Here is a 26,076-nt window from a genome sequence, read left to right as displayed (position 1 = left end):
GGACAGAGGAAGGAGGACAAGGAGACCTGGTGGTGGAATGAGGAAGTACAGGAGAGTATACAGAGGAAGAGGCTGGCAAAGAAAAGTGGGATTGTCAAAGAGATGAAGAAAGTAGACTTGAGTATAAGGAGATGCGGCGCATGGCAAAGAGAGAGGTGGCGAAAGCTAAGGATACGGCATATGGAGAGTTGTATGAGAGATTGGACACTAAAGAGGGAGAAAAGGACTTGTACCGATTGGCTAGACAGAGGGACAAAGCTGGGAAAGATGTGCAGCAAGTAAGGGTGATAAAGGATAGTGAGGGAAAGGTACTCACAAGAGAGGAGAGTGTGTTGAGTAGATGGAAAGAGTATTTTGAGAGGCTGATGAATGAAGAGAATGAGAGAGAAAGAAGGTTGGATGATGTGGGGATAGTGAATCAGGAAGTGAAACAGATTAGCAAGGAGGAAGTAAAGGCAGCTATGAAGAGGATGAAGAATGGAAAGGCTGTTGGCCCAGATGACATCCCAATGGAAGCATGGAGGTGCTTAGGAGAAATGGCAGTGGAATTTTTAACTAGATTGTTTAATGAAATTTTGGAAAGTCAGAGGATGCCTGAGGAGTGGAGAAAAAGTGGTTTGGTACCTATCTTTAAAAATAAGGGTGATGTGCAGAGCTGCAGTAACTACAGAGGGATACATTTGATCAGTCACAGCTTGAAGTTATGGGAAAGAGTAGTAGAAGCTAGGTTAAGAAGGGAGGTGATGATTAGTGATCAGCAGTATGGTTTCATGCCAGGCAAGAGCACTACAGATGCAATGTTTGCTCTGAGAGTGTTATTGGAGAAATACAGAGAAGGTCAGAAGGAGTTGCATTGTGTCTTTGTAGACGGAGAAAGCATATGACAGGGTGCCTAGAGAAGAGTTGTGGTATTGTATGAGGAAGTTGGGAGTGGCAGAGAAGTATGTAACAGTGGTACAGGATATGTACGAGGGTAGTGTGACAGTGGTGAGGACTGCAGTGGGAGTGACAGATCCGTTTAAGGTGGAGGTGGGACTACATCAAGGATCAGCTCTGAGTCCTTTCTTATTTGCAGTGGTAATGGACAGGTTGACAGATGAGATCAGACAGGAGGCCCTGTGGACTATGATGTTTGCAGATGACATTGTGATCTGTAGTGAGAGTAGGAATCAGGTTGAGGAGACTCTGGAGAGGTGGAGATATGCTCTAGAGAGCAGAGGAATGAAGGTCAGCAGGGCTAAGACAGAACATATGTGTGTAAATGAGAGGGAGGGTAGAGGAATGGTGAGGATGCAGGGAGTAGAGTTGGTAAAGGTGGACGAGTTTAAGTACTTGGGATCAACAGTTCAGAGTAATGGGAAATGTGGAAGAGAGGTGAAGAAGAGAGTACAGGCAGGGTGGAATGAGTGGAGAAGAGTGTCAGGAGTGATTTGTGACAGACGGGTACCAGTAAGAGTGAAAGGGAAGGTCTACAAAAGGGTAGTGAGACCAGCTATGTTATATGGGTTGGAGACAGTGGCACTGACAAAAAGGCAGGAGTCAGAGCTGGATGTGGCAGAGTTAAAGATGTTAAGATTTGCACTCTGTGTGACTAGGATGGATAGGATTAGGAATCAGTATATTAGAGGGTCAGCTCATGTTGGACAGTTTGGAGACAAAGCAAGAGAGACGAGATTGCGTTGGTTTGGACATGTGCTGAGGAGGGATGATGGGTATATTGGGAAAAAGATGCTAAGGATGGAGCTGCCAGGTAAGAGGAAAAGAGGAAGGCCTAAGATAAGGTTTATGGGCGTGGTGAGAGAGGACATGCAGGCGGTTGGTGTGACAGAGCAAGATGCAGAGGATAGGAAGAAATGGAAAGAGATGATCCGCTGTGGCGACCCCTAACGGGAAAAGCCAAAAGATGATGATGATGATCAATCAGGGACTGAATCTACAGACAGATTTGTTACTACTTATGGCAAAAACCATAATGTTATTAGAAAAATTCTTGATTCGAAGTGGAATATATTATAAGCTAATGATCATCTTAGAAACATCTTCGGCCCTAAATGTCAATTCTCTTATAGAAGGGGTAAAAATCTAAAAGCTATGTTCTCTCATTACAAGCATAAGGAAAGTGGTGGGGCTACCTATAAACAGTTGACAATATCTGGGGATACTCTTGTTGGTACATTTCCATGCGGCCACTGCACATCTTGTATCCAAGTGGCCAAACTTAAACGGTTTACCAGTATGAACACTAATAGAGTTTATGACATTAGGGTGCTTGGTAACTGTAGTAGTACCTGGATTATTTACCTGGCAAAATGTAAATGTTCAGCTTTTTACGTCGGACAGACGTCACGTTCACTCAGAATCAGAATGGGGGAACATAGAAGTGACATTAAAAACAAAAAGGAAACCAATGCCCTATATAGGCATACGGTTAAACATCAGAATGCTAAATTTATGTTTACAGTCATTGATAGAATAATGGGGGATTGAAATTATCAACAAGGGTGGCATATCATACTTAATAATAAAGAAAAATATTGGATTATCCATCTTGGTGCCCTATTTCCCCCAGGGCTGAATGATCATTTGTAGATCAAAATCTTATGTATGTATGTATGTATGTAGCATAATATTTGTATGACAACTATATACAACTAGTTATATTTGCTAGTTGTAAAACTCAATTTTGATTTTGAATGCATACCAATGGCTATAGAAATATGTAGTGGTTCATAATAAGGTATGGTTATGTTATGGCTAACCGAAAACATTTTTTTCTTATGCCTAGGTATCCGTGCATCTATTATTAGTTATACAGTCCACTGGATATACATATGTATATTTATCATTATCATGGTTAGTGTTTGATATTATGATACATATATCTATGTATATCATATATAGGACTATATATGAAGCCTTATTTATTAATTTTCTGATAATATTCTTATACAAATTATTGTGCTATTTGGTTGTTAACATTTAAACTAATTTGATGAATTTAATATTGTTATAACTATATGCATACATAACTTCATTTTTTATTTATATATACTTGAGGTATTCTTATGAATATATATTTATGCTTAGATATTATGTATACATATATTATTTTCTGGTGTATATTGTTTGCATATATATAGGGCTTCATTACATACTAGTTTAGTTTTTGTTAGGTCTAAATAGTTATTACTTGCTATGTCTTTAATTTTCTCACCAGCTTGTGGTTGGATTGGTTGATGGTAATTATACCAAAATGCTATTGGTTGATGGTAATTATAAATTGTAAGGAATGTTCACAGATGTCTTTCTGCTTTGTCACTGAAGAAGGCTATAGAGCCGAAACTGGTTTGAAGTTATAGGCTGTTTGGCATTTATATGTCTTTTTGACATCTTTTTATTTATTTAATAAAATACTTTATGCTGCATATGCTGGCCGTTGTCGTTGTCTTACAGCACAATGGCACTAAATATACAGACCTAAATAATATTGCCAACATCCTGGCAGACAGGTTCAGTGCTAACTTTACCCCCCCCTCACCCCCTAAAGAGCCCATCTCTATACCGGAAGAATGCAAAGTTCCTGTAATCATGGCTGCTCAGGTAAAAACTACACTCTCCAAAGCCAAGAACACAGCATCCATGGGACCAGACAACATCCCAGGCTGCATTCTACATGAACTACAGAACGAACTGGCACCCCACCTAAGTACCACGTTCAATCATAGCCTCACCTCAGTCTTTGTGCCTGATGAATGGCGCAAAATGACGGTTATCCCACTCCACAAGGGGGGAGCCACCACGGACCCCGGGAACTACCACCCCATTAGCCTGACGAGCCTGGTCTGCAAGGCCATGGAACATATCATCATGGAACTTATAAACAAAAACATTGGTAATCTCCAAACTCTGGACCCCACCCAGTTCGGGTTTGTAAAAGGCAGATCATGTCAGCTAAACCGGATAGACTTCTTTGAAGCAGTCACCAAAGCCGTAGACAAGGGTAAGGTGGTTCACACAACCTATCTAGATCTTGGCAAGGCTTTCGACACCATCCCCCATGCTGGAATTATAGATAAACTCACTAAACTAGGTATAAATCCCCATGTCACAAGATGGGTTGCTAACTGGCTCACTGACAGAACCCACACTGTGAAAGTAGCAGACTCCAAATCCGACTTCAGACCAGTGACAAGTGAAATACCACAGGGTTCAGTCCTGCATCCTCTCCTGTTTGGTATCTACTTCTCTTTAGTACAGGCTAACACAGAAGGTGTTTGGCTAACGGGTACGTTGCTTTGCCTTATTGGCTGTGGTTGAGTGGCACACTGAGTCTGTGGGCTATGTGTCATTTGGGTTGTGTTCAGGATGGAGTTTACTTGCGTTTCTGCTTTGGAGGTCTCTATTGCTTAGACAGATTATTACTGAGAGCCTCCGCAAATGTTTTTGTGTTACTATGTGTGGATTTTGGTGGTGTAGATTTAGTGAGACTATGTGATGAGTGTGGTGTGGTGCAATGCAGTCATGCAGGTGTAGGGTTATTCTGGTAAGGGAGAATAAAACAAGTATAGAGAATCTAATCACTGAAATTGAAACATTTGAATGGTAAGATTAAAAATGATTTATTATTCTCTGTATACACAGCCGAATACAGTAATTTATTTAAAGTGGACATTCATATTTATAAAGTAAAAAATCAGGAAAACAAAATGGCCGGGGATAAGGTAGAATATGAGGAGGGTAAGGCATTTCCTTTCTCTTTATCTAAGAAGGAAAATGAACAGGATGGAAGGGGATCCCCCCACCCCTTACCAACAGGAATTTTGAAGATGGTAGGGCAGGATATGGGGGGGAAAGGAATGAGAAAACTATTATTAATGATGTACAGGATGCCTTTGACTTGGAAGATGCTTTAGATTTCCCAGCCCCCCAGTGGTCTGAAAGAATTGCCAATAGGACCCAATCCCTGCCAGAGAAAACCTCCAGTGTAGATGGTCCTCCTCGGAGGGGGGGGGGCGGTAAGTACAGGGGCAGCAGAACCATTCCTACCAGCGAGGGTGGGGAGGGGCTACAGAGGATGGTGGAGAAAGAATTGAACCCCATTTATGGTATTCACTACACCAATAGTATCTCTACGGTTCTTAAAAAAACTATTTTACTATTTACAATTACACTGCCTAAAACATCACTGATCAGCACTTTTCCATTTTTGAGAAAATATTCACTTTTATTCCTAATTTTAAACAAAACTTTGTAGACACCATGATGAAATTTAAATTATTCATTAGAAAAATTAATTTTGCTATCCAAAAAAAGGACAAGGAGGTGGAAAGGGTAGAACAGAATGGATATTCTAATTATTTCACTTTAAAGGAAAAGAGCACAGCAATGCCCGTCCCTAATCCCACAGCTGAACCACTTTCCAAAATATGTGAGGATAACATTCATCAGTTTTATATTTCAGGGAAAAAGGACTATAGTGCCTTTAATCTTACTAAAGAACATCATGATGCTTTAGAGAACTTGAAAAGGAATCCCTACGTTAGAATAAGGAAACCTGACAAGGGAGGGGGATAGCTGTTTTCGGAAAAGAAGAATACTCTAAAGAAATGTTACAGGTTTTGGAAAATAGTGACTCTTATACCAGAGCCTCTATGAATGAAGTGCAAGGTTCGTGCCAATACATAGATCTATTTTTGAGGGATGAATTGCTGCAGGGTAGGATGGATCTTAAGACTTGCAAGTTTTTGCGAAACAATCACCTCAGAAGTCCATCTTTCTTTGGGATCCCTAAGATTCACAAGGACCTGCAGCACACTCCTTTTAGACCCACTGTCTCTGCAGCAGGGGGTAAAAACACATCTACTTGCTCTTTATGTTGACAGGTTGTTGAAATCTTTTAAAAAAATGGACAACCACATTGTTAGGGACTCTTGTGATTTTTTTGGGTTGTATCACACATTCCCTTTGGAACAAAGATGTCGTCTTTCTGACGACAGATGTAAAAGATCTTTTCTCCAGTATCTCCCAGCAGGATGGATTGAAATGGTTTAGTGAAGCAGTCCTGAGGTCTGGTTTAGTTAATGGTGAGCAGTTCAGGCTTATTATGGAGTGTATGGAGATTGTGCTCAACAACAACTATATTTGGCTTGAAGGTAACATCTTCAAACAAACCAAAGGAGTTGTGATGGGGGCTGCTTGTGCCCCCCTTTATGGCAACTGGGTGATGCTTAGCTGGGAGAGACACTTCATCTTTGGGTCCCTTTTTTGAGGAGACGTTTTCATTATATCTCAGATATTTGGATGACATCTTCGTCCTCTTGGTAGGGGACATAGAGGAAATTCCCGGGTTCATACAGTATTTGAATGATACTACCCCTTTCTTGAAATTCACTTACCAGATGGACAAAAAAGCATCAATTACATGGACATTACCTTAGAGTAGAAAATGTTTTTTTCTATTTACCAAAAACCCACTTTCTCAAATAGTTATCTCCATTTCAGTAGTATGCACCCTTTGTCCCAGAAAAAAAAAGTCTTATTAAGGACAATTTATTAGATTGGCGAGGATGGTGTCTGATAATATAACATTTGAAACTGAAAAAAGGAAACTGGAAAATATGCTCCTTGAGAGGGGATACCTTGAGCTATTTGTGAGAACCATTAGCACACAGGTTGCCCAAAACAAAGCGAAGGAATATCTACCCATCTTGGGAACAGGCTTAAACAAGGGAGCTATTTTGTTATCTGATGATAATATTCAACATGGGAAGAAGTAGATGCTTGTCCACAGAATATGAGGAAGTATTACAGGCTAGAGACTTCCCTAGAGCTATGATACTTGAACACAGAGTTGGTTCCAGCAGCATTCAAGATATTATAAGTAAAAATTGGGGAATACTGGTAGAAGATGGACAAATTAGATATACAGTGGGCAATAGACCCTCTTTTATATATAGAGAAGGTAAAAATATCAAGAATATTTTAGAATCTATTGGTGACAATAAGGAGAAGAAAGAAAAAAAATCATAAAGGTATACAAAAATGTGGAATCTGTAGCCAGTGTAAATATATATTGGACCATGCAGTACTGCAGCTGCAAATGCAGCAAAGTCTATCATCCACTCACAGGAAGGAAACTGTCTATCTAAGGGGGTGGTGTATTTGGCTGTGTGTATATCCCGCCCTGCATTTTATGTAGGGAAAACAAAGTTGGCTAAAGAAAAGGACATATGAACACCAATACGACACATCTAATAAAAATCCAAATAAAGTTTTGCACAGACATTCTGCCTGCTGTAATTTTTGTTTACTATATTGGAAAATATTCCTGTTGATCCTAGAGATGGCGGGTGGAAAGGCAAGTTGGAATTAAGAGAGATGATTTGGCAAATTAAACTAGAAGCAACCCATTTCCCTGGAATTAATGACTGCCTATCCCTGGAGCCATTACTAAAATTCAGGGCAGATAACTATTAGTCAGCCTAAACACACAAAAGTGTATTATTGTTTATTCTGGAAATTTCACTATTGTTGGACATTAATATACATATGTAAATATATATAATTCAGAAACTAAATCAGTTGTGCTTTTTTTATTGTGTTTTATACTGTGGTTTTATAAAGTTTTACTTGGTATATTTACTTAGTCTTTATTACAGTTTCTCATACGTATACAGTTTTTTATATTTTATTCAGTCTTTTTCATGCCAGAAAAAATATTTTAGTGGTGTCTTTTTCAAACTTCACTTCAGGTGTTTTCATTTTGTCACAATTAAATTGGATTAAGGCTATCAGCTAATTAGTGCACATACAGCAACCATTTCAGTGGGTCTAAATGTTTCATCTTTGGTTTGTGGCTCCTGAGCAGTCCACTTCACCTAGCAATATCTTTTGGTTATCAGTCCATTAAAACGCAAACTCCTAGATAAGAAACAAGTTTCCTCAACAGGAAAGGATATTTAAATAATAAATTTAAAATGTGGAAAGTTTTCCTCAAAGGGAACTTGTGTGCCCAACCAATGAACAGCACCAAATGATAGTCTATCCGCAAAAGCCTGCTCTCTTTGGGGGCAGCAAAGGTCTGAACAGTTTAGCTCAGCTCGATCTGCCTAAAGGTTTCAGCACATGGAAGGTGCCCTGAAGCTTTGGAAGCTGGCTCGCTGTTACATCTTTGGCAAGATATAACTCGTATAGCTAAGGCTACTGCAGCAGAGATCAATATAATGAAAAGCATTACTTATAGGTGGGTACTGCAACTTGATTTGCAATAGTGAGGACATATCTGAGGTACGTAAAAAAAGAATATAATAAAAGGAAGCAGAAAACATGTATGAAAACATTTGCTATGGAAGACATTACATCACTAATAGGAACTCTGACAGAATTTATATACTACTCCCCAAGGTTTCAATAGCTGGGCTGGACTGGAGAGAAATAATACTTAACAGGAGCAGGTGCATTTAATTTAAAACTTCAGCACATACATCCTATAACTTTTCAGATTATGCACTGATAAAAACAAAGATAAAAATGCAGGGTAAACAAGTAAAAATAAGACAATGGTTCTTTCCCACCTACCTGTAAAAAAGAGAGGAATTTAAGGAATGGGTAGTGAAAATTATTCCAGAATTATTAGAGAAGATGGAAATTTCTTGAGAAGAACAGCTAGCAAGTAATAATAAAATAAAAATGGAGTTTAAAAATAGGGTAGAAATAAAACAGAAAGAGGTATGGTTAAGAAAGTAAAAGTTGTAGTTGTGTAAAATCTTACCATAACAGTAGATATCTTTCTCTTCACTGTTGCAGTATCCTTCACAACAGGGATCTCCTGCCAAGGACAGCGCAATGCCTGGCCTGTATACCAAAGCCTTTAGATCTTGTATGCACCATGCATCACATGTATGCTCCCCACACAGATCACAGGGCATAAAGGTGACATACAGACACAGTTACCCAGAATGTCTTTGCCACCAGTCCAAACACCATCACCGCTTTTGGGTCTAAAACCCCTTTTGCTGTGCTGAATACCTAGCCATCAGATATGTAAACCAGTTGTAGATTCCGCTGCCATAACCTCATCAGAGGCCGGCATGGATCTTTCTTTTTGCACATCCTCTGAGGCTTTGCAGGCATCTGCTCCAAACATCAAGGGAGAACCACAGTTGATCATCTTAGAAGGCCCTAGATAGATTCTGCAGATTCTGGTGAGAGAAGAGATTTTGAGTACTCGGACTAAATCTTATCAAGGAACAGAACCTCTGGTATTTGTTAGGGCTGACCTCCCTACTTAGAAAAAGCAGAAAACTAAGCATACTTCTGTACATCCTAAGGATCCTCAAAAGGAATGCCAGAAATTTACTCACAGCCAGTTCAATAGCTTAATGGTCCTGAAGACTCCACAGGGGGTTTCTGTGCCTACCTCCCCTTAGACTTCTACAAGTTATTAGTCGGCACTCCGTGAATGCTATTCTATGGATACATTTTGTGATAGCCAAGCATACATCCCTGGTACATACTCTGCATGCTATACACTTCTCTCTTCGGCTTGTTACTGCACTGCAGTGGGTAAGACTGCTTTCCTTTCCCCAGGATGGCTAAGCCATCCTCCCCCACCAGGTCTTCCAGTGCCTAGGTTGCTGGACTATCTTGGGTCATCTAGATCATACTCAGAGATGCAGTGAAGCATCTCTAAACCTATAACAAATGCTCCTTGTGGTTACCTGCTAAACCTTTTTAACATTTATTTCTTTAGGCACACTTTCAAAGCAATTTTTTTTTAATTATTTTCATCCAAGCAGCAAGCTACAGGAATAAGACTGCAAAACTAAAAACATTCAGTTACAAAAGGTTAAAAACTCTAAATTCAAGGTAACCATTCAATTTTGCTGTGTACTGGTATCAGCATCCTATTTTTTTTTTTTTTTGGAAACTGGAATTGGATTCCTTTTCCCTTTTTGTATATGAGGTTGGGGTGTCACATCAACAATGACCATCACTTACAGACAGTATTTACACCTCCGAGTGACTAACCAATTTTGTTCTGTACCATTAAAAGTAAAACGGAGTAGGCACAATAAACCTGTCTGCCTTACAGCAGGAAATGAATCAGTGTAATATCTCAAACCATTTTATCTCTCAAAGAACCTATTTCAGTGTCAATTACCTGCATCGGTTCCTCAAGAAGCTGAGTCTGTTCATAGAAACAGGATCAACCTGAGCACTGCCACACCTGCATAAACAAAAGAACAAAGAAAGAAATACAGACTTGAAGCAGGCGAGCAATGACATAATGCATTCCTACATTAAGACATCAAATCAATACACTCACTAACACCATAATAAGAGTTAAATTCATACATGAAAATTGTTATGACTGTATCTGTAGGTAAAAATAAGCTGGCTCAACACTTATTTGTCCCCTTTCTAAACCTACTGTTCTATGTCATAGTCAAGCTAAAAATTAAAACGGCTATCACTTACTAGGATGAATTTTGTACAAAAATAAAATTTATTATCACATTAAAAAATAAGTTAATAATTTAATTACTGAGTAGGCTTTAATCAAAAATAACATTGCTGTACAGCAGTAAAAAGTCAGGAAAATCACATACATCAGCTACAGGTGGTGCAGTTAGGGGTGCAACATTGCACTGGCAAGTCCAAACAGAAAAAGCACTGTCCATTATGTCCTTTGTTAGTAATTCTTCTTTTTGGCCCTTGATGGGCAATGGGAAGTAGAGTCCTGCATTCTATAGCCACCCTTTTTGGAAAGAAAAAAAAATGAAGATAATTTCTTTCACATCAATACACTGGCTCCTCTGTAGGCAAAATTCCAACTCAGTTAGAGGTAGATTTGGTTAAATAGCATTCTAGTACATTTCACTCTCCTTCACTGCAAACCAATCTGCTTTTGTGGGTTAGCCAGGTCCTGAATTAACAAGATGCACTATCACACTCCTTGGTTCCATTTTCAGAGTGTACGGCCTCTTTCAGAGTCTGTCTGTCCATGTCAGCTAAAAGAACAGTTTGTTTTTCATTCCACAGTTCACTATTTCTTTGACTAAAAACATGGCTGGAAGAAAAGACGGAGTACTGCCTCTGCAGACATTGCTTTCTTCCACATCCAATTAGTTTTACCATTCTTTCTGACTTCTTGACACAAACTTCCAAAGCAAGACAGTGCTGATTTTTTATTTACCCAGCTTTGAAGTCTATTTATAGTGATTGCATCTCTTTATACTCAAACGGATTCTCAATGCAAATGTTTATAAATTGGGGACATTCATTTTTTGCTAGGAAAACAAGTCTGAAATTGCATGTCTTTTGATACAGTCCAGAGGCTCCTCAGTTAGGAAAACAAATCCTTAATTGCACTGCCTTCCCTGTATTCTGTTTTTCAGTGTCTCCGTTACACACTGACACATTACATATCAGGAAATTATCAAGATTAATAAATATCAATATACAAAGGTAGAATTAATCATTTGCAATCAACACACAGTAGCAATGGCACTAAGCAATACACAACAACAGCAAATATAGTAATAAAAAATACTACTACTGATGCACATGATTATCAATATTGCATATATAGAGGAGTGGTAATTTTGAGCAAGATGCTCTAATATCCACATCCATTTTGTTGACATACTTTGGTCAAATGAACAGATGGTTGACAGGTGTTTGAGATCAACAATCAACAGGGTAGAGCAATATGCACTTACTCTGGAGACTATGCGATCTCAAAGTTAGTATAAAAAATTAGCAAGGGGTGTAACAGGTTTCTGTGCATGTGAACACGTGTTACAATTTTTTTTTACATTAACGTGATGATGTTTAGAACACTGAAAATTTGTCAGACTATTTTTTAATCAACGGCTCCTCTCTCTCTGCACACAACCAGCTGTTAATTACCGCATAACTATTTTAGAGGTCTATAGGTGCAAGTACAATCCATTAATGTGTGAGTGGGATACTTGCTTTGCTCTTTTTTTTCTGTTACTATAGTACCAATTAAAAGAAAATTGGTCACAAGTTTTATTTTTGTTTTACATTAAAGTTTTATTTTTTTAATGACAGATGGACACCATACTGTAAACATTGTGAAATAAACTGATTCTACATTTCAAACAAATGTTTCATCAACCAGCATGAAGCAGCCAGAACTAGGTTTACTGCCTTGGGTTACATGCCAAAGTGTAAGTGCTGGAAACAGAAATTGCTAAAACAGCCAGTAAGTTATCAATTTAGGTACCATTTAGTTACAGGCTAACAACAACACTGTCTAGAATACAGCAAAGAAAAAAATGAAAATGTAATGGAAAATCAATAAGAAAGATGAGAAACCTCTGGCCGGGAAGAGTCTTGCAGCTGTTCAGCAAAAATGCAGTTCAAGTTTCAGCTTTAATACAAGAGACGGACTCCAGTGATTTAGAGGAACAAAAATCAAACGCACTCAGAGGTGTTTAAAATAAGTGGGGTAATGGAGGAACATATAAAGTCAAATGACAAAATCTTTAAGTAGACATTCAAATGAGCTGATAAGGTACAGAAAAATGAGAAAATCAAATGAAGGAAAATGACTGAATATAAAGCTTCTCAAGAAGAACTGTTTCAACCAACAGTTGAGTTAGAAGGGAGAGTTTGTTAAAAAAAATAAGAAAATGTTGCTATACCAGAGAAATGGAAAGGAGTATACTGCATTAACATTATGAATGTACAAATAAACATCTAGACTGCAATTCCACAGAATGAATTGTTAACTGAGAGGGTATATCATATACAAGCTCCACATCAGGTCTTAAAAAAGCAGCAGAGTCCTGAGATAGCAAAGATGTAATCACACCAGCAGAAAGAGCTTCTTCAGACAAAAATGGTGCAGGAAGCAAAAGTATTAAAAACTGGGGACACCGGAGTACTTGTGGAAAAAATGATTATTCAGTGTAACCAGGTAGATGAGAAGCAAGTTTATCCTAGCATTCAGGGTATGTGAAAAATAAGATTTTGAGATTCTAGTTGCTATAGCCAGCTATCTTCAGAATATTCTTTCCTGAAGGATCAAAAACATTTTTGGATGCTGAACAGGGAATTAAAAAAAGTTTAACCAACAGTGAGCCAAGCAGGAGCCCTGCTTTCAAATCTTCAGACAATAAGAAATTCCAGAGAAAGACTTTGTTATTGAAACCTTAACCTTTGTTCCACACGAGTGACAGGAAAAAAAAAAAAAAACACTAGAGTTGACTGGAAGGATCAAGAGTACCTCAGACTTTAACCAAAGAGGTGCTAAGAGATCAAGGAGATCAGAAGACCACTAAAAACACTAGATGCAATTTAAGTGAACTGTTCAACTGCATAAGCAGCTGTAATGAAAAAAAAACTGAATGCATGCTGGCTACTGGGAGAACTTTAAAGAATAAATAATACATAATGTTGTTAATGTTTAGAAAGACACTGAATGGACTGAAGAGGTGATTGTAAGCAAAACAGTTTGGCTTCTTGTTTATATTTCTATAACTATTCCTGCTAAAATGAGTATTTTGCAACGCAGGTTTGTATGGTATGCAGTCAGTGGTAATTTAAGTGTGAGGTGGGATAGTTTCATCACTGACTGTTGTATATGTTAGTGATATTAAAGTAAGAAATTACTCTTCTTTTAAATGCAATGTATCCAAACTTTAAACTGTAAAAAGACAAGAGAGAAACAAGTTAAAATCAGCAAAAAGCTGTGATCTTTGGCTATTTGGGGGAAATGTATGCTAGAACTGATCGTACTACACACAGATTTAAAAGACAATTTCCCATTTTTATACAGATTGATACCTAGATTAATATTCTTACTTTAAAACATAGACAGCTTTAAAAAGCGATTAAAAAGCATGGGGAAATTATAAAAAAATGGTACTTCTTTCTTGCTATACAAAGTAACTAGCTGGTGTTTTTCTCTTATACACCTGTTTTTGGCTGAAGGCAAGTAACCTGCAAGAGAGGTCTGACTCTATGAGGTACAATGTACTTACCTTTTAAAAGGGATAATGACATTCAGTTTAACATGCTTGCATGTTCTGAGTGATACCTACAAGGTGTAATGCAACTAACTTTTAAAGGGGTGTTTGCACACAGTTCACTGAAAATAAAAAGTTAGCTAAAATTAAACTGCACCTGTGAGAAGTGAATAGTTCTACAAACTAGTTGCCCCCCTATTCTGGCCTTAGTACTTAAATACATTAAATATCATAGTGCACAAGACAGTTTACTTAAGGTTATCTGTGTATTTTTTCGTAAGGCTAAATGTTAATGTTTGCTTTTCAAGTCTGGGAGAAGACAGTAATCTGCGATAGGCTCTAACAAGCACATTAGCATAATTAACTCAGTTTTAGAATAGGTAATGTCTGTGGGTACAGCCATCAATAAAGGGTAATACCTTCTATTTGAAAGGGACATTTTTTTTGGAAAGTGTATATAGTTTTGTGTGTTTTTTATTGTTTTTTTTTCTTTTTTATTGAAGTAAAAAGTATGGAAAATATGACATGGATTCAAGCAGAGATTAGAAGGAATGGCAAACATGCTTGTTTGACTTCTTGTTTGAATAAAGTAATTTAATTTTTTTCAGTAGTTTTGTGAGCCTCACTTTTCTTCAACCATCCTGGTGATCTTTTGATTATGTTTTTAAGCTCCTTTATTGGTTTGTTAGTTTATTAAAGTACTTTTTACATATTTTTGCAGTACTTGTTTTTCTCATTCATCTTGGTGATGTTTTAACTGAGAAATTAGAAGCAACTACATACAATATCAGTCTGCCATTCATTGGTGAGTGCAAGTAAGCTGCAAGATGGAAAAAAAAACATTTAAAAATGTCGTGTAATACTTGGGAGTAACAGCTTTTTATTAGAATGGCAGCTTTGTCAATATTAACACGGAATATAAATAGCCTTACAGGTATAAACAAAAAGCAAACAGTATTGAATTATATTAATGCATTATAAATTGTGCCTTTAATTTGACTGGCTAGAGGGCTAGCTTGTTTAAAATGTGAATCTCTGTGCCTGAAGCATTTGGCAACCATGTTACTTGAAAAGAAAAGTGTTGCTAGTTTCTGGTAAACTGTACAAAACTAAGACTTGCATTATCATACCTACTGTTTGAGCACTTTTTTCACTGCAATAATTGAATGTTTCTGTGTTGAATATCTGCACATTTTGTCCTCTTTCACAGTCTTTAGTAAGAACTGCCTTGGTTCCACTTTAGAGAGAGTACAGGGGAGCAGAGTCATTTTCTGGCCCATGACTGTGTAAAGAAAAGGGTGTGCTGTTTTTGATTGGCCACAGGGCCTTTTTTTTCCCCCCTTATCGATTCTCCTCTAATATTTAAGCAACGCAGTTGCATAATGTTTGGCTTATAATGCATTGTTTTGTCACAGCTGCATTAACTGGCTGTTTCTATATTGAATATATGCACTTTTTGAACTTTATTAGTGTCTTTACATAGAACTGCTGCTCCCCGGCACCTAGCAGTGATCTGTACAGATGTTCTTAGCTTGCAGCATAATTCCCTTTGTAATTTCCGCAGATGCCGACCTCTTGCAGTGCAAGTTTCTCACAGAATACTCTTACTGTCTAGACATTTTTTTTTAACTAATAGAGCATCTATTTTGCACATAACTGAGTCTTGCCCATCAAGTTCCATGTGTTATTGACCTATTCAATATTAACATTTTCCTCATTCCTCCCTAGTACACCAGTAACCATGGATATGCACTTCCCACCTTTCTCTGAGGCCAATCTGGTTGAGATGAGTATTCTGAGGTACTACAGCAACTGCCTCATACACAGTGGCAGCCCACATATTCTTAATAAAACAGATAAAGTTGGTGAGAGGTGTAAATACACTAACGCTAGAGGCTAAATTCTCTTATACAACCAAAACTAATCGTACAGAGGTAAAGACCCTAAACATAAAACTACTTTTGCTGAGGCACTTACAGGTAAACCTTCCTAAAACACTAATACCTCCTGCATGGCCCTATCAAAAAAGGCTCCTCAGCCATCATGTAAACACTGTTAATACACCATCCACAGCTACATGTAGTAAAACTGTATCCAATCCCTGTACTGTTAAGTCTTTATGGCACACTAGCACACAGCCAAATTTCCTGGTCACTGGTGATTCTATAGTGAGGCACACCAATGTCACCCTCAGCAGAATGAGTAAGGAGAGAGTCAAGTCAGGGTTAGCTGCCTTTCCAGGGCTAAGATCCCTCAAGTCACACAGGCACTTAGGTCACTGAAACACAGGTATCAGTATGACTCTGTCATTGTCCATGTGGGTGTTTGTGACCCGAGAATCTCCCTTGACTATATGAAGCGAAACATGAGGAGCAAGGAATGATGTTCATGAAGAATGAGTGACATGTGTCTTTTTGAATATCTGTGTGTATATAAATATTTCTCATACATACATATACATGCATTCTGCATGTGGGTAGACAGACCTATACACATATAAGTATACATTATGTAATACGGAAACACACACACCTGCATGCAGATGCATCTATACACATAATGCATTTCATGGAGAAGTCAGATCACTGGCTGTAAAGTTGAGCTTCCCATCTGGTCAAAGGCTTGACTTGTCAGCTTGTTCCTAGTAAGAGCTTTTATTGATATGGGCAGACTCATTTTTATGGTAGTTGTGCAACCATGGAGTTCATACTTGTAACTAAAGAGGTGTAGGGAACAAAGCTCCACCCCTTCAACCCAAGTAAATGTATGTTCTTTGGTTTTGTGCATGTGAGTGTGTGTGTGTTTTAATAACTATTAGTAATGCTAAGTTTTTTTTGTATGTCTCTGTGGTTGTTTATTATTTTTGTTAGGATCAAAAGTACAAGCTTGGTTCATTTGCACTTGTGACTGTTTGAACTTGCTGGTTTCAAAGGTAGATCACTGCATAGTCGCTGTTTTTTTGTTCGACTATGTGATAGTTGACTATTGCAGTTTTCGACCCTTGTTTAATTGTACAAATGCTACATACATATAACTGTAAATGGACCTATACAAGTTTGTGTATTATATTATACTTTTGCGGCCCTTTATAGTATAGTCAATATAATATGGCTGTCAGCAAGTCCTTTTTTATCTACAGCTATGCTATCTTGCAACTTCTACAGCTAGTTCACCCCTAACAAATTCCAGCTAACTTCCTTGCCAAAAAAATAAAAAGAGAAATCAGTAAATGACTGCAACTCAATACTGGCTGTCAGTATATAATGGACTATGATCCATACTTAATAAAGATCTTAATGTGGTACACCTAGTATAGCCTATAGATGATTGCATACTAATATGGCAAACTCCCTTGCTTTCATTGGGTTTACTTCCACTGTTCCAAATGTTTATGCCAAACAAAATAACAGCATAATTTAATGCTTTGGGAAGTCTTACATACATCAGAGTTTAAAAATTTTAAGAGCTTGCTTATATTTGTATTTCTACCTACCTGCAAGTAGTTTGATGCATATTACACATTTCCAATGAATGTATACAAATTATGATGTCAGGGAAGGAAACCAACCTCATTCTGCAAATGAAAGACCTCCTTGAACCCATACACATTCTCATAGAGGACTGCTGCCCTTCTTTCTTCACTGTTCCAGTCTTCAGATCCAGTATTCGCCCTGCATATGAGAAAAAATAAATGTGTACTTTTCAATACAACAATAAAAATGTGTGTGTGTGTATACATACATATATACATGCATACATATATACATATATGAGCATAATGGGAATGACCGAACCACCACAGCATCAAATGCATAACATCAACAAAATTAAGTTTGATCATCCACAATGCCAAAAACAAAAAACAATGAACACAATAATATCAAAAGAGGAAAACTATTTCCTCTACTGATATTAAAACTTAAATCCCCGTAACACTAACAAATTTGTCTGAATAGTGGCAGTGTTGCAGGTAGGGCGGCCACAGTGGTGCAGCAGTTAGTGTTGTCACCTCACAGCAAGAGGCACTCTGATTCGATTCTTGACTGGGGTGCCTTCTGTGCGGAGTCTGCATGTCCTCCCTATGGTCGCGTGGGTTTCCTCCGGGTGCTCCGGTTTCCTCCCACATCCCAAAGACATGCTGTAGGTGGATTGGACATTCTAAATTGGCCCTAGGTGTGAGTGTGTGCATGTGTGTCCCTTCTGTGGGAGGTTGGGGGCCGGGCTGGCAACTCCACACTGTAAAACTCCACTGCCAATCATGAGCAGACAGGTGATCTGCTGCGGCAACCCCTAATCGGGAAAAGCCGAAAGAAGAAGAAGTGGCAGTGTTGCAGGAAGGTTTTAATGATGGTAAGGTGTAGGATCAGGGTTGGGGAAGGGGCAGCATTAGGGTTAGTGTTAGGACCCATTACTAAAGAGGGTGGGGAGCTCCTCCCACCTTCTTTAGCAAAGGGTGCTCACCCTAATCTTAACACTACACCTTACCATTATTAAAACCTTCCTGTAACTCTGCTACTACACAAAACAGACTCAGACACACAAACACTACATCTATCCACTACCTAACCCTTACCCTAAAACACACAAACTCTCACAAAAACACACAACACCCATCCTTCGCCTCATCCAAGACCATAACTCACATAAACACATTCTCACCCCCCAACCCCACTTACATGTATTGACATTCCATACCATCAACATATTTACAGATCGGCCACCCATACTGTTAACTGTAAATCACAACCCTGCATTTGTCAAACACAGTGGACCCATACATTCATCATAACAGTATATGCCTGAATACTCCAATTACAGATGCAGAAAATCATCATACACACTTGGATTTATTTGAAGGTAGTGCCTGTCTTGCAGTCTGATGCTCAGAGGAGCAAAATGTTGCAGTATCATAGCATGACTGTGAGAAAGACTCAACTGTTTTAATATATATGAAAAACTGTCATGCAGTATGTCAGATGGAAGATTTAACGTGAAATCAGGATTAAAACCCAGGCAATTAAAAAAAAAGGTACACTATGCTCCCTTCCCACTTCTTTTAAACACAGCCTGGTAATTAAGAGAGATCATTGTGCACATTTCTGTGTACTTTATTGGTGCCCAGGACATGATGACAGTACTTTAGGTCTCCTCAGAAACAGATCATGCCTGGTGGGACTAAACACATCAGCAAAAGTAAATAAATCCTGTACTTGGGACATAATAAAAACAAGAAAGAATAACACTACAACAATCATAAATTTCTCAACAAGCTACATTTAGGAAATATTAAATGTAGAGCATTTGCTGGGACATAAACACATCTTTTTATACCAATCATTGATAACTCACTAGCAATTTTTACTTGTGTGTCACTTGTTAACTAAAATGAACCTGAGGCTGAGCAGGATCCACCACTAGGTGACCTAGTCAGCTGCCTAGGGCCTGGTGGCTGGGGGGCAGCCTGCTGGCCGGAGGTCTTCCACATTTACTTTTTAATCAATTACAAAAAAAAATTTTTCTTCTTTAAGTGCAGGCATCTTAAGTGCCTTCCTTAAGAAGATGCACAAGCACTCTGCATCCACAAGTGTCTTTAATATGATGCACACACACACCAACGTACTCTAATCCCACACTGGCTGGAGATGAATTTGAACTAGTCATGCCATTCCTGTTTGTTGCTGTAGAATTTGAACTAGGTGTGTGTTAGTGGGGTATATATTATAACCTTGAAGCGTCAGCTATTGGAACACCTAAAGGTTGACTAGTAAACAGCAAAAGCTGAAAACCGCGACAGCCACTTCTGCAAATTTTTTTCACAGGGAAAAGTTTCACTTGGCTGGTGAACAGACATACACACTTTCAAACCCTAATCAAGTGGGGGGTTTTGCCCCCCACACTCCATCCTAACTAAATACACCAATTCTGAGATTGCTTTACATTGGAGAAAAGGGCAAATTCCTGATAACAGACAAGCAAATTTTTTCCCTGTAAAAAAATTTGCGGAAATAGCCATTCATGTTTTTCAGCTTTCGCTGTTTACAGGTTGAGCATTAGGTGTTCGAAGAGCTGACGCATCGAGGTTATAGTATTGACACATGTTAGACAGAGATGAATGTGAACTGTCCAAGTCATTTTTGAATTTGAAGCATGTGTGCGTGCGAGCGTGTGTGTGTGTGTGTGTGTGTGTGTGTGTGTGTGTGTGTGTGTGTAATGCCCTAGTTAAGGGGGCAGGTAAGTCAATTAACTTATTCTAGCTGAAACCCTGTACCTTGGTTACAGAAGGCAAGAGCCTGAATCTTCTACACCAGCTACCAGACTGCTTAAGGAGTTGTGAGTTTCAGAGCATTTCCAAGGAATTGTGAGCTTCAGTGCATTTTCAAGAAACTGTGATTTGCAAGGTAAGAGAAGCTTACTGTTGCTTATGCCAAGTCTTTTTTCGATGTGTAACTGTTTTGTTTAGCAAACGACAGCCAGTGTTTGTGCTACAGAATCTGAAAACAGTTTTAGTAGCACGAGTGGCATAACTGCCTTTGGTGCAGAAGGCTATGGGTTCTACTCCCACACCATGTACATGGATTGCTGATTCTGCAGTGCACTTTAAGGGGGAAAACCGAGGTAATCCAGAGGGCTCGAATGAAGTCTGGTATCCCAACTGTGACCCAGGGGGTGACAGGACTAACGAGAAACAAAGTATAAAGGATTAGTCCAGATAAAGTCACTTTAGCTAGCAGATCTAGGAGACTCTCTCTCTCCAATACCCTCCCTGAGACAGGAATAAAGACAACTTGTTGAAGTTTCCAGTAGTTTATTCAGTTAAGCAGGTAGATGGACAAATGTTCTTTTTTTGTACTAACGGGGGGGGGGGTTATCAGAGAGACAGTCAGTCTCCTAGAGCTACTAGCTAAAGTGATTTTTATCTGGTCTTATCCTTTACAGTTGGGGGGAGGATGGGTGTGCTGCACATCTGAGTGTTTCCTCCAGAGTAGATGCCTAGTAACTATAAACGTCATGTTGGTTTGCCAGCCGTTCCCAATTGTTTTTTTTTTTTTTTTTTTTTTTTTTTTATATGTAATACACGCAACTAATTCATCAAGGCACTGAATCTGTAGATGAAACACTGAAATGTAAAGTTGTTTCCCAGTAGCAACCTCTTCATTAATTACAGATGATCTCTTTAATGTGGAATTATTCAGATGACTTACTTCTGCAAAGATGATGCATATTGATGGACATTGGTGGTTTGTAATAACAGAAGTCTGAATGACCTTTTATAGATGAAATATTCTGAAATGAGTAGTTTTGTCATTACTGGTTAATACATTTTGTTTCATTGCTTACCTGAAAAACGTTCAAAACTACAAATTTAATACACATTCTAACAAGTGGCGCTGTATTATACAAGGAATATAATTTAATACAATCAGGAAGGCGAATCAAAGAACAGATACATTTATGCATAGTCCTAAAATGTATGCAAGGGGCCTATGGTTTGAAAACAAACAGCCTAAAGGTAAACAATCCACCATTGGCCAGATGCATTTTCTTTGAATGTGGGTTTCAAGGCTGTTTCAATGAATGTGAGTTTCAAGGGCAGAGAAGTTTTCTGTTCATGCTAAGTCTGTTTTCATTGTGAGACTGTATTGCTTGTTTAGCAAATGGCTATCAGTGCTTGTGCTATAAACTTTGAAATAAAAGTTTTAAATTAAATTTAAATATATGTAGTCATTGTAGAAGTAAAGTAAATGGTATGCGCACTGACAGGTCTGAACGGTGTTTATGGTTAACTGGGGAGAAACAGACTAGCATTGGGACACTGGGATGTCTGCGGATGTCGTGGGGGGATTCCATTACCCTGCCTAGAGCCCCATTTGACCATTATACGACTTAGACCAGAGGGGTCAGATTACAGAGTGCAAGTTGGTGTGGATTAACCTGCTGATCTGAAGGTGGCGTTTACTAAAAGTACAAGAATACTTCCAGCTAATTAAGTAAATTCAAAATTTTTTCCAGCTAAATAATTTTCTACAGACCTATTGAGCAGTTAAATAGAACTTTATTCTTTGAAGCCTGCATGAGCACTTTCGTCTAACAGAATTGATCAGAAAGTAGTCTTGAAACACAACTTGTACCAGTATTCAAGAATAACATGTTATAGTGACTTAAATGCAAATTACAAGTTCTTTTCTTACAACATGTTTGGTCTGACCATAAAGGAAAGTCTTAGGTCTTGGGCATTTAATCAAAAAGCTTGGTGCCATATCTCTGTTTACATATGGAGACTAAGCAGAAAGGGTCTGTCAGTTAGATGCCTGGGCCAATCAGTATGTACGAGTAAAACAGGGAGCATTTCTGTTTGGATCTGATAGGGGCTTATGTAGTTGTGAATACAACTCAATTATGTAACCATGATTAGTACAGATGACAGCGAGAGTATGCACATCATTTAGCATTCACTTGAAAAATGTAACACAGAAGGTTATGTTTAAAAATCAAAATCGAAACTGATAGCCTATTAAAATGGATGCATTAGATTTGGTATGGCTTCTAACAAAAGAAAGTACAGTTGTGTACACTTATCATAAATGTAGATGTTTGAGTGTACTCACAGTTGCAGTCATCACCTGTGGGTTATCCCTGCTGTGGTAGCTCTCGGCCGGCCCGAATACCAGAGTCAATGTTTTTGTGCACCGGCTACTGTCCTCTGTAGTCTGATGTCAGGTCATCAGTACTATAAAGCAAGACAGCTGATGTCACTACATCAGTTTTTCTTGCCCTAACCCGTCAGAAGCACAAGGGAAAAGAAAGAAGTGGTCTTGGTCACTAACAGCCACCTTGGGAAGTATGTGTCCCCCTAGGGGAAGAAGTGAAATGGGGGATGGAGGGAGGGAAACCAAGACTGCAACAGTGAATACACTTGAACATCTACATTTATGGTAAGTGTACACAACTGTACTATGTTCTGCGTGTTTCACTGTTACAGTCATCACCTGTGGGAGCATTCTCAAAGCTGAGGTAAAGGGTGGAAGGATAGGTAGAGTCCTAGGTATGAGTCAGGAGGCCTGCAGAATTGCAGAGCCAACCCTGCCCTAGTCTTAGAAAAGAGAGGTAGGTGGTAATGCTTTGTAAAGGTATGGACAGAGGTCCAGGTAGCAGCTTCCAATATGTCCCTGTTAGGTACTCCTCTGAGGAAGGAAGTGGAGGTCGCCCTAGTGGAGTGGGTACGGATTGACTTAGGGATTGGTTTCCCATGTAGTCTGTAGCAAAAATGGATACAGTGTGAAATCCATTTGGAAATGGTTTGTTTGGAGATGGGCTTCCCCTCTGCCCCTGGGGCAAAGCTTACAAGAAGCTGGTCAGTTTTTCTGAATAGTTTAGTGTGGTCCAGATAGTATCTGAGTTGTCTGTGCACGTCTAGTGAGTGAAGAATTCTTTCCCCCTTGTTTTGAGGGTTGGGAAAGAAGGTGAGAAGGTGTATGTCCTGGTTAAGGGTCACACCAGATACCACCTTGGGCATAAAAGAGGTATTAGTCCTCAGGGAGACTCTGTCTGCATGGAAAATGATGAAGGGCTCGACAGCCATGAGAGCTTGAAGTTCTGAGATCCTTCGAAGGCAGTCTTTCAGGAGAGGTATTTCAATTCTGTTGAAGCGGCAGGTTCGAAAGGAGGTAAGGTTAGTTTACATAATTCAGGTCCCAGGGTGGAGTAGGAGGTCTTCTGGGAGGCCTGATATTAGAACCCCCTCTGAGGAATTGCTTAATCAAAGGGTGAGAGAAGAGGGGTGGGTCTGAATCATAATGGGCAGAGATGGTCGAGGCATGGATTTTAATAGAAGAGAAGGAGAGGCCACTATTGAGCAACTCTGCTAAGTAATCCAGGATGAGAGGGATGGAAGGTTGGGAGGTACTGCCCCCTTTTGATTGTTTCCAGGACCAGAATCTTTTCCATTTTCCTGCATAAGATTTTCTTGTGCTGGGCCTTCTGACCTCTGTGATGATGTCTAGGACCTGTTTGTTTAACAGTGACTTCTTGTTAGTTTTTAGTGTATGAGCCATGCCGAAAGTTTGAGAGTCTGTAGGTCTGTGTGCAGTACCTTCCCCCTCTCCTGAAACAAGAGGTCTGATCTTAGGGGAAGCAGCTTCAGGGGCTGTAAGGTCAGACTGCTGTTTGGGCCAGTCTGGAGTGATGAGGATGGCCTTTGGTCTCTCCTCTCTTATGTTGACGAGAACCTTGGGAATAAAGGGCAGAATAAGGTATGTGTACACAAAGAGGGAACTCCAGGGGAAGGTCAAGGCATCCACCTTCCATGCTAGGAGGGGATAATCCCTGGTACAGAACTTGTGCAGCTGGTGGTTGAAGTGCGAGGCAAAGAGGTCCACCTCTGGGGTCTCCCACTCCTGGGTTATTTGCAGAAAGATTTCTCTGTGGAGCTGCCATTCGTGGGGGTCCAGTAAGTTTCTGCGTAGGTGGTCTGCCAGTGTGTTTTTGATCCCTGGTAAGTATTGGATAATTAGGTGAAGCTCTATGGAGGTGGCTGTAAGCCACAGACTCATGGCTAACCTGCACTGGGGGTAAGATTGGGTGCCCCCCTGCTTGTTGATGTACCACATTACTGTGGTGTTGTCTGTTTTTATAAGGAGGACGCCTGGCTTGAGATGGGGTTAGAAGGAAGTCAGAGAGTTTTGCACTGCCATCATTTCTTTCTGGTTGATGTGTAAGTGAAGTTGCTGGGCATTCCAAACGCCTTGGGTACACCTGCCTGCTAGGTGAGAGCTTCAAGCTATGTCTGAGGCTTCAGTGGTGATAGTCTGGCCGGAAGGGTGGAGGATGAAGGGAAGATCGTTGTTCATGGCACAGGTCTCTGCCCACCAGAGAAATTCATCCCTTATGCAAGTGATCAGTGGGAGAGTGGTCTCTAGGGACTGAGAGTGCTGACACCAAAGGTTCTTTAAGTACCACTGAAGCTTTCTCATGTGAAGCCTGGCGAGAAGGATGAGAATGATGCAAGGTGCCCTGTATCCCAGGGCTGAACTTCCTTGCAGTGAGGTGACTTCTGGAAGCCAGCTGGTTGAAGTAGAGAGGCAGGAAGCTCTACTTTTCTGGGGATAGGAAGGCCAATAGGGTTGCTGTGTCTAGCACAGCTCCCAGGAAAACAATTTTCCTGGTAGTGTTTCGCTTTGATTTTTTTCTCGTTGATGGTAAACCTTAGCGGAGTTAGGCATTTTTTGACAAAGAGAAGATCCTGGAGCAACTTTTCTTTGCTGTTTGCCTGAATGAGGCAGTCGTCCAGGTAAGGGTAAAGCTGTACATTTCTCTGTCTGCAGAATGATATAGCTGGGGACAAGCATTTGGTGAATACTCTGGGAGCAGTAGATAAGACAAAGGGTAGTGCAGAGAACTGAAAGTGCTGACTGCCTGCTCTGAAGCACAGGAATTTTCTGCGCGATTCCCTGATGGGGATGTGGAGGTAAGCATCTTTTAGGTCTAGCGTCACCAGCCAGGCATTTTGTGTGAGCATAGGCAGGAGCTGTTGCAAAGTTAGCATTCTGAATCTGGGAACCACCAAGGAGGTGTTCAGTTTGGATAGATCCAGGATGGGGCGCCAAGTGCCCCCTTTTCTGGGAACAAGGAATAGTCTGGAATAAAAACCTTCTCCTGTTTGATCCGGAAGAACAGGTTCTACTGCCCCCTGGAATATTAGTGTTTTTACCTGTTTTAATGCCTCTGCCAACTGGTTTGGGGGAGGTCTGGGTACCCTCTTGGAATTTGCAGTTCGCTGAAGGAGAATCTGTATCCCAGAGAAATTATTTTTAATATCCACTGGTCCTTGATTATAGAGACCCAATTGTCCTTGAAGAAGGTGAGCCTTCCTCCTAGTTTTAGATGAATGAAAGGAGGGCGGGGGGGGGGGGTCATTGTGAGTGCTTACCATAGAAGCTTGGCTTAGAACTCCCTGCCTTAGAGGCAGAAGTGGTCCACTGTTTGCTTCTTTGCTAGCCCTGGGATAGGGGACTGGATGTCCTGTCCCTGCAGGGCTTACTTTGGCCCTGTCTGCTGGGTGCAGGGAAGGCCCAGTGCT

General features: G+C 39.7%; 1 protein-coding gene across 7 annotated transcripts in view; it reads right to left on the bottom strand.

Moving 5' to 3' along the window:
• ARNT (aryl hydrocarbon receptor nuclear translocator) overlaps nucleotides 1–26,076 on the bottom strand; it is a 2,399,029-nt gene that overhangs the window by 1,447,779 nt on the left and 925,174 nt on the right. For all 7 annotated transcript variants that reach the window (XM_044080044.1, XM_044080045.1, XM_044080042.1 and 4 more), the window contains 2 exons: nucleotides 17,569–17,671; nucleotides 10,163–10,228 (listed from right to left, as the gene is read on the bottom strand). In XM_044080044.1, coding sequence (XP_043935979.1) covers nucleotides 10,163–10,228; nucleotides 17,569–17,671 — 169 coding nt within the window. The remainder of the gene's footprint in view (nucleotides 1–10,162; nucleotides 10,229–17,568; nucleotides 17,672–26,076) is intronic.

Source organism: Protopterus annectens, chromosome 8.part0, assembly GCF_019279795.1.
Source record: "Protopterus annectens isolate FY-2018-M chromosome 8.part0, PAN1.0, whole genome shotgun sequence".
Taxonomy (NCBI): Eukaryota; Metazoa; Chordata; order Ceratodontiformes; family Protopteridae; genus Protopterus; species Protopterus annectens.
Note: the sequence above shows the minus strand (reverse complement) of the source record. Positions and strands in the feature narration are given on the sequence as shown.